This window comes from Phalacrocorax carbo, chromosome 4, assembly GCF_963921805.1.
Source record: "Phalacrocorax carbo chromosome 4, bPhaCar2.1, whole genome shotgun sequence".
Classification (NCBI taxonomy): Eukaryota; Metazoa; Chordata; class Aves; order Suliformes; family Phalacrocoracidae; genus Phalacrocorax; species Phalacrocorax carbo.
This window is the reverse complement of record NC_087516.1, coordinates 82,546,148-82,555,469: the sequence shown is the minus strand read 5'-3', so window position 1 is coordinate 82,555,469 and position 9,322 is coordinate 82,546,148. Positions and strand designations below refer to the sequence as shown.

The following is a 9,322-nucleotide window of genomic DNA, read 5'->3' as shown; positions in this document are numbered from 1 at the left end:
CGAAAGCGGTGCCTCCTTCCCGGCACGGGGCTGGGAGGACCGTTCCTCAGCCCGACCGCACGTGGCTTTGCACTCGTCGGGTGCACGGGATGCTCTCCTCCGGCACCTCTCCTCTTGTCGTTCACGTTGCGCCCGTCATCCGTCACGGGCAGGAAGACCCTGCGTGAGGTCCCACAGCAATGCATCCCCATTTTGCTGAGTTAATGATTAAAATCAGTCCAATTTTGGAGGCGCTGGCACCCAGGCTGTGGCAGGCAGGCCAAGGATGCTCGCCCTCTGCCCCGCCGCCAGGATTAATCATTCACCCAGCAATTGGCACTACCTCCGTATAAACACCGGGACGGGTTTCCCAGCACCGCTTTTCAGCAGGAGGAGGGAAACCAGCCCCGACATGAGGGCGGCTCTCGCTCTGCTGCTGCTTTTAGGCGCGGCGTGTGCTGAGCACCGAGGTAAGGGCATTCATCACGCGCCTGGGGCTTTGCTCTCACCAGGGATGAGGGGTATGAGGCTGGGGTCTGTCAGCTCCGGTGGTTTTTGGCGGTCTTCCCTCTCCCCAGCCCACTGCCAAATCACTGGGCAGGAATCGGAGGGAGGAAAGGGAAGGCGTGGGATGATGTTTCGGTAGCCAGGACACCCCTTTGGGGTGATGCTGGAGGAGCTGGGAGAGGAAGAGGCTGGGCTGGGGTTGGGGGCAGAGGGAGGAGGAGAGGACAGTGTCGCAGGGCCTGGATTCATCCCTTTGCAAGGGAAAAAAGAGGTTTCCTGAACTGCTTCACAAGCACCATTTCACTGTAAAACCCACCCCTCGGGTGGAAACAACGCTCTCTGCCACCCCTTGCTGCCTTCGCAGCTCCACAGGGAATCATCCACCTGCGAGAAAACACCCTCAGAACCTAATTCTCCCAGACCACCTTGTGAAATTGAAAATAAATGCCACAGCAGGCACTGACACCACGACCACCAGCCTCTGTTCCTGCGAGAAAAGACAACTGCCTTTTACCACGTCTTCCCCTTCTTTCCCAGCACTACCAGCCTTGCAAAAGCCCCCCCCCCCCTTTCTTTCCCACCGAAGCAATGTGACCTTCGGTGTACAGCACATAACCCCTCGGTTTTGGGGAGCTGACCCTGCTCTGCATTGTAATACCAGTAAATACTGGTATCAGTGTTTACCCTGCCAGTACCAAAGTCTAACCAATGCAGTTTGTAGCAAAAATCGATAGCGTTTTTCCAGGGATGAGAGTTGCTGGGGATGTCTTCACTGCTGGCTGCTCCTGACCCCCATGGTCCCATCTCCAGAGCTCCCAGCCCTCACGGACTCCAAACCCTGCCAGAAAAACCAACACCATGCATTTCAAATGCGCAGGAATGTCCATCTGGACATGGGACGAACGCACCTAATGTTTTACCTACAGCTCTCCCAGCTACAGGGAGGGGTTTTCCCCCCCCGCCCCGTGCTTTGACTGCAGAGCTGGAGCAGCAGCCTGGGTACCAGAGGTGCTTCTCCGAGACCGGCAGCACAGCAGCAGCCTTTGCTGGTCTGCAGCGCCGCGCCGGCATCTCCCCAGGGACTGCCACCAAATCTGACTTGAGAAAAGAAGCAACTGAGTAAAAAAATAACAGTCCTCAAAGGAATAAAGCGAGAGCCCTGCAGCCTTTGAACCACGTTCTGTGGTGGTGTGGCATCCCTCATTCTCATGCCGCTGCTGCTCTGGGGAGGGAAGCGAAAAGCGAGACCAAAATAGGGGGTTAAGCGGGAACAGGCTGTTCCCCAAATGATCATTTTCCCTGGCAAAAAGCAAAAAACCTGAGTTATTGTCCTTAGGAGACTCAATTAGGCAGAGCCACGCTGCTTTGGGGGTTTTTTCCTGCAAGGGGAAAGGTTGCGGGACACGAGCTCCGTTGCCACCCGAAGAGCGGGGCGCAGGAGGTGGTACTGCAGGGGGGAGCACAGCGGCGCTGTCCCAGACCCCAGCCCATGCAGGCGCACCGGTCCCGGCTCCCTGGCCGCCACCCAGGCTGCACCCGGCCGAGCCAGGGCACAAATCCTCCTTTTTCTGCACTTACAGGCAAAGCTTATGTCCGGGACAAAGTCTGCCAGGAGTTCCAGGCGCTGGGGAAGGAGGACTTCCGAACCCTGTAGGTACTTCCTGCTGGATTTGCCGTCCCGGCACGCTCGGCACCTAAGCCAAAACCAAAAAGGAATAAATAAAAACAATCTTAGAAACGGGAAGATTTATTCACTCCCTGCAAACGAGGACTCTGATTGCTCTTAACAGGAGAAAAGTTTGCTTCGTTGTTGAACTCAAAACCAATTAGGTGCTTAAATAATCAGGAATTCTAACAGCGCTGGCACGCGATCCCCTGGAAAGGGCAGCCCCCAGCCTGACACCCGCTCCAGGTCTTTCCCGTCTGTTTTGCAAGGAATACGCTGCTGTTTCTCGCAGCACCGCAGCTGCTCCTCTCCAGCTGACGGTGTTAAACCCCATTTGGGCAGGACGATGCTGCAATGCAATTTTTGATTTTTTTTAAAGAGAGAGAAACAGGCCCCCGGCTCATCCTCTCCTTGCTCCCTGCCCCCAGGACCATTATCGCCAACAGCAGGAAATTCTCCAACGCCACCTTCGAGGAGATCAGCCACCTCGTCCGTGAAATCGTCTCCCTGGCTGAAACCTGCTGCACTGAAGGCGCCGACCCCTCCTGCTACGACGATGGGGTGAGGCTGATCGAAACTGGGCGATGCACCTCAAAACCGGGAGCTGGGCGGGGGCGGGATGGCCCCTGGCACGTAACCTCCTTTCCTTCCCGCAGTCCTCAGCTCTGTCGGCCAAATCCTGCAGCGGGGACTCGCCCTTCCCGGACCACCCCGGCACGGCTGGCTGCTGCGCCCAGGAGGGGCTGGAGCAGAAGCTGTGCCTGGCCGCCCTGCAGCACCCGCCCCAGCAGCTGCCCCGCTACCTCCAGCCTTCCAACGAAGAGCTCTGCCAGGCCTTCAAGGAGGACCCCAAGGACTTTGCAGACAGGTAAGCCGGGCTGGGGATGGCACTCGGTTGAGCCCAGCTGCGTGCTGGCGCTGCTCGGCGGCTTGGTGCAATAAGCCGGCAGCAAGGGGTGGTACCTGGAGAGGGCTCCCATCCCCGAGCAAGCCTAGCACCCCAAAACCCCCACATCTCCTGTACCCAAGCACCCGATCCCAGGGTGCCAGGTCTCCTCAGCCTGCCTCTGCCACAGGTTTCTGCACGACTACGCCAGCAGCTATGGCCAGGCACCCCTGCCCGTGCTCCTGGGTTCCACCAGGACCTTCCTCTCCATGGTCTCCACCTGCTGCATCTCCTCCACGCCCACCACCTGCTTCCTGAAGGAGGTGAGGTCCTTCGGACCACCGGGCTCATCCCCATCCTCGCTCCCCAGGGAGCCAGGCAAGCACCGTGCCGATGGCCTGGGAGAGGTGGCTGGGAAAGGCTCGCATTTCCCTTGGAGGACACCTCCATCTTCTTTTTGTGGCAGAAACTGGAAAGACAAACCATCTCCCTCCTCACCCTGATGTCAAACCGGCTTTGCTCCCGCTTCACAGCGTACGGGAAGGACAAATTCACCTTCAGGTAAAAGAGGGAAATGGCCTTTTCTCTCCTCAAACACAGGCCAGGCTGGGAGCACGTTCCTATGTGGATCCTATGTGGACAAATTTGAATTAAGATGTAAAAACAAGCAGTCTGTAGCATCGCGTGGAAATGCTCTGTGTATAGCAGAGGTGGAGAGCGAGCCCTGGGGCTCGCCATCGTCTCCCTCCCGCACCTCTATGCAGTGAAACGCCTGTGTGGAGCTGTTAACGGGGAAAGGGGGAGCCGAGCTCCCTAAGCCCCTCGTACGCCTTGTGCCTGCCCAGCTACCTCACCTCGCTTGCTCAGAAGATGCCCGGAGCTTCCTTTGAGGACCTTTTCCCCCTGGCAGAAGATGCTGCTGAGATGTTTTCTGAGTGCTGCGACTCGGTGGCCGAGGACTGCATGCAGAAGAAGGTAGGAAAGCCAGGCCCCCATCCCCAAACCACCTCCCGAGTCACAGCAGGGGCTTAGGGAGTGAACCCCGTCACAGTGGTGGGGGGTCTGCAGCCTCACCAGCCCTGGCAGGACGCCGAGCCCTGCACACCCTCCGCTCCCCTCTCTGCAGTTGTCGGAGCACACGGCCAAAGCCTGCGGCGCGCTGCCGGCCCGAGACGAAAGGTTCGCCGACTGCTGCAAGGGGAAAAACCTCATGCAAAACTATTTCTGCATCTTGGCCTTGCCACCAGCGCCTGCCCTCAAACTGCCGGAGGCACAGAAGCCGACGAACGAGCAGCTCTGCAGCGAGGAGGGGGCTCGCCTCGCCACGAGGTGAGCGGTACCCGCGGCAGCCGAGTTGCTGCCCCTTCCTTCTCCCCTTGTCTTCATTATATTGTTTGTTTATTATTAGGATAACTGGGGGAAGCATCCTTTCTTCCCCCAGGGCTGCACAGAGATGCGAGAAGCAGCCCCCATCCCACACTGAGCAGCACCGGTAACAAAAACTCGCGTGGCAACTCATTTTCCCCGCTCCAGGTATCTGTTTGAGCTGGCGCGGAGGCACACCAGCGTCCCCGACGCCCTCCTCTGCAAGCTATACGACATCTCCAAAGAAGTCAGGGGGGAGTGCTGCTCTGCCAAGGACACCTCCGCCTGCCTGGACAGCAAGGTGAGCGCAGGGCCGGCTCCGTCGGCTCACCCTGCTCGGCCCCAGCCCCACGTCCCCCAGAGCCCCGCAGAGGCTCTTCCCAGCGTGGTTACAGCCACCCTCTGCCACCCAGCGCCAGCAGGTGGGAGAAGAGCTTGTCCCCTTCCTGGAAAAGACCAACAAGCTCTGCGGGCAGTACACCCAGTTAAATTTCCTCGACTTCAAGAAGAGGTAAGCCTTGGGATCCCCCCCCGCCCAAAACCGGATCAGCGAATGCTGTCAAAATTTAGCCAAAATTTTGAGGGTGCACGAATGGAGCTGGTGGTTTTGAGCCCGAATAGCAGCAAAATACAGGGAAGCACATTGGACATCCTTTGCACCCAGCCCTGCTCCCGCTGCCATCCATGCACGCCTCTCCCCCTGAAAATGCCACATGGGTATTTAACGTCCCCGCTATAACCCGCCGGTCCTCCCGCCGCAGGCTGCGGGACAGCTTGATGCAGAAGATGCCAGGGGCCACCCCCGAGCTGCTGGGGCAGCTGGTGGAGCAGCGAGCAGACTTCGCCTCCACCTGCTGCCCCCACAACTCGCCCCCCCTCTACTGCGCCTCCAAGGTAAATCCACGGCCCCCCACCACCCTGTGCTGCCCTGGTGGCCAGCCCCACGGCCAGGGCTGCCCTTCGGCTCTTTCCCCCCTCTTGCAGGTGAGCGCGGAGCTGGCGGAGGCATGCCGTGGGGGTTCCTGCCTGCTGGACTAGGTGCCCAGAGGTGAGCGGCTGGGGCGGGGGTCCGGCGTGCCGGGGTGGGGATCCAGCACGCCAGCACTGGGGACCACTTCTCCGGTCATGCACGGATGGAGGGGGGAGCGTATGGGGCCAGGGAAAGGGGTCACAGCCACGCACCTGGGGCAGAGCTCTGCGGGGCACGCAGGGACGTTGAAAGGGGGCACGAGGGAGCTGGGCTGGAGGACGCCCGATAGACGCCCGCTTGCACCAGGAGAGGAAGGTGGCCCCGAGCCCACGGCTCCCCGCCGCGCACCGGCAGCACCTACGACGCATTCCTGCAGCTGCAATAAAAACTTAGACAAAGCACCCTCGTGGCTGCTGGAAAGGCTTTCTGCACCCCCCGGGCGGTGGGGAGGGCGGGGAAGCAGCACAGCCCCAAATCTGCAGGCAGGAGGGGGAGGAGGAGGTCCCGGCTCTAGTCCTGGGAGCTAATGGTCTAAAAAATAAAGCAAGAACACTGAAAACAGTGCTCTTTGTGAAAGAGACTGGCTGAGTCTTGGGGAGGGGCTGCAGGCTAAGTGGCCCTGGGTTGGGAGGCAGGAGGAGGGCAAACCCCGGTGGGAAAAGGACAGGAAAATCCCCCAAACCCAAATTTGGCAGGTTTTTTTGCAGGAGAACAAGATCTAAATATACCAAGGAATACAGACAACGACACCTGGATGTGCAGAGATGTGCCCTGCAGAGATAAACCAGCAAATTAAAACCGCCCACGCTCTAGCAGAAAACCATGGATGAGCTGAAGTGACGTTCAGAAGAAAACAATAAATGAAATAAAAGGATACAAACGGAGCAGCGGCCTTACCAATGGGGCAGAGGGACTCCATCTGAAAAGGGAAAAAACTGCAAGGAGCAGTGACTGATGGGCAGAATTGGGGGAAATCAATTTAAAGCTAATTAGGGCCTGAGAAAAATACTTTTCAGAGAGCATTAGCAGACAAGGGTTGCCACAATCACCAGACCCCGCCTTAAGCAAAAACAAGAAGAATCCCCCATTCATATTAGTCCCTCTCTGGCCTGGAGAGCATCATTAGCCCCCAGGTCTCTGCTTAGTTTCCCCACAATGGGAAAAATGAGATGGATGTGGCCGGCGCGGTGCGGGACGAAGGCGGCAGCGCAGCCTGGGCTGCGGGCAGGTCAGCCCCTGCCAGAGTCCCTCCGGCAGCTGCAATGCTGACAACCTCCTCTCTGGGAAGCTGGGGGGATCATCAAAATCTGTCCTCCTCCCCGCCTGGGAGCCTGCAGCGGGTGCTGACGGTGCTCCAGAGCTGCCATCGCTGCGCGAACCTTTTCCTAGGAAAGGCCTCATCCAGGCCCCCACCTTTGACCGCGGCTATCCTTGCTAGCAAAGTTACCCAGGGACCGTGCCAACCTTGTGCCCTGGAGTTGCTGAGACCCCAAAACCCTGCTAGAAATAGAGCAGGGGCACGCTTGGGTGCTGCCAGCATTTCGACCAGGGCAGCGCTGCTGCACCCACCCACGGGCGGCAGCGGCAGGGACAGGCAGGGACCCCTGAGCCCGGGGAGCAGCAGCAGCATCTCCTTGGGGTGGGGGGCACAAGGGGAAAGGAGCCTCACCCCTCTGAGGCTGCGTGGGGTGGCAAGGCGTTATTATTTCTGGGGACAGAACTAGAAAGAAAGGCTAACTTGCTTTCTCTGTGCAAGGCGTCTGTTACCGGGCAAGAAAAACACCCTTGCTCTGCATCAGCACCCAGATGTGCGGCACGCTCTCCCAGCGGGGCGGCGGGCAGTCGTTATCACTAACCTGGGACTTGTCCCTGTTGCGTGGTAGCAGCAGAACCACAGACACTGAGACACCAGTTCCACCCACAACTGCGTTATATTGTGCTTTTGGCATTTATTTTCCAAAACAATTAACAGTAGTTTTTCACCCTCTTCTGTTGGGGTGAGACACCCACATCTCCTCCATACACTTGGCATTGGCAGCGAATTCTCTCACCTTCCCTGGTACATCAGTATGTCTGTAGATGTGTTTCCATTTCAGCTTCTCTCTCCAGGCTGTACCCAAGGCAGCAGCTCTGGGAACCAGCCGTGGTCACCACCGTGCATCGGGTCCCGGCCGGACAGAGGGCTCTATCCCCCCGCTCCCATAAAACCAGCTTAGTCTCTGTCAGGCACAAGGTTACTGACCGGCCCGAGCTTTCCCTCCCTTCCAGCGTCATCTTTGCACCCGTCAAATACAAGATGCACGTGGTAAGGGCTAACAATTACAGAGACCTTCTGGGTTTCCAAGAAAGAAGTGGGGAAATACAATTAAATAAGCCAAGAACATCTCTGCTCTGCGCCTGTTTCTAAGAAATATGCTTTTTTTTAAAAAAAAAAAAGGAAATTAAACCAGCACTGCTTATTACCATTGCAGCTTTCTGGGCGAGAAGCACATACTGCAATACCCCAAGGGTATTTCCTAATGCCAAAAGCGTGGGCACACTGGAGAGAGCAGAAAGCCAAGCCCAGGCTCTCTCCGGAGCAGGCTCCATCACTCATCCCTTCACACCCACAGCACAAAACCTCTGGCAAGGGCTTTGCTCTACACATTTTCAGGAGTGGGCATCACTTGCTGCTGTGGTGTCCCATCGTCTTAGCTATCGGGGGCTTAAAACAACCTGAAGCCCTGCTGGCCATCGGCAGGTGAAGCCAAAGGGCACGGGGATGTTTAGCTGTTTGCTACTCCCTCGCCCCAACCAGGGGCTGAACCCCACCATGCTGATGGGTGTCAGGGGGATGCCCTGAAATGCCACACGCTGACAGCCAAGCTACAAACAAAAAAGCAAGCCCAGGGCATCTCCTGGAGCCACGAGCAGCCTCGACAGCCACAAAATGCTGGGATGGAAGCGTCCTGTCTCCGTCCACATGCCGGCAGGGCGGCTGGCCAGAGGTTTCGGCCCCCAGCTCCCCCGCCCTCGGCACAGGGCTGGCCTGCCAAAGCCCACCCGTGCTTGATGCATTTTGACTCTAACAGCACGAGACAACGCTGCCTGCCTCGGCAGGAGGCTTCGGGCAGCAACGTGGACACTCAGCCCTCTGGATTTCTTTACCAAGAGTGTTTATTAGCATCCATGTTTAGGCTTCTCTTAGCTTTAATAACATATGGGAAAGCCCCGTTCTGCTGCATCTTCCTCCCCACAGACTTATTAGGCAAACAATAACACTGAGCCATCAAAGAGACCGCAGCCACTAAGGATTTCATTTTAGCAATGGGCTGCTTCTTGGAAACAGGTGTCAGGACCTTCCCCACACATCCATCCCCGAGCAGACAGCCCTCTCCATCCCAGCCCGGCACGAAGGACGTGTCCTATTTCCTTTGCACCAGAAGCTGCCCACCATCACCTGGGGAGCTTCCAGCTTTCCAGACGGAGGAGCTATGTGTCATACCATACCAGCAGAAAAAAATAAAGCCAGGAAAGCCCGCAAGCCCGTTCCCCTCCTGAGGAAAACAGCACCTTGGCTGGCAGCAGCCTGCGCAGCACCCGGCGAGGGCTCCCGGGAGGCATTGCACAAGGCAAACGCACCCCGTGACAGCAAAGCCTCCACCGCTGCCACTGCTTACGTGGGGACAGAGAAAAAAAATGAACCCAAAGAGTAATCAAATGTTGTTTAAAAAAACCCCAACAAAACCAAAACTCAATATTTTATTTTTTTATTAAAACCAGCCATCTTCTGAGAAAGCCTGGCTGCTCTCAGCTGATGCCACCCAGGGGCACTGACTTGGCCAGCAGCGCACCCCCGAGGGATTCCCACCCAGCCCTCGGGCAGCCCGGGCAGAAACCACTTCCCTTATCTAGTCTTCATTGCAGTGGGGATTTTTGTTTGGTTTTCTATTTCATTCTGTTCACTGGG

General features: G+C 57.5%; 1 protein-coding gene across 4 annotated transcripts; it reads left to right on the top strand.

The window, feature by feature from the left end:
* The first annotated feature begins 343 nt into the window (after positions 1-343).
* GC (GC vitamin D binding protein) lies at positions 344-6,257 on the top strand. Of its 4 annotated transcripts, none has more exons than XM_064450724.1 (13): positions 344-449; positions 2,067-2,136; positions 2,581-2,713; positions 2,809-3,020; positions 3,229-3,361; positions 3,505-3,599; positions 3,884-4,013; positions 4,165-4,367; positions 4,572-4,704; positions 4,817-4,914; positions 5,165-5,297; positions 5,388-5,451; positions 6,081-6,257. In XM_064450724.1, the coding sequence occupies exons 1-12, from the start codon at positions 392-394 to the stop codon at positions 5,439-5,441; spliced, it is 1,452 nt and encodes a 483-aa protein (XP_064306794.1). In that variant the 5' UTR covers positions 344-391; the 3' UTR covers positions 5,442-5,451; positions 6,081-6,257. The 4 variants fall into 4 exon arrangements, with proteins under 4 accessions (XP_064306794.1, XP_064306795.1, XP_064306797.1 ...); XM_064450725.1 differs by having other exon boundaries at positions 6,069-6,257; XM_064450727.1 differs by lacking the exon at positions 4,817-4,914.
* The last annotated feature ends 3,065 nt before the right edge of the window (positions 6,258-9,322 follow it).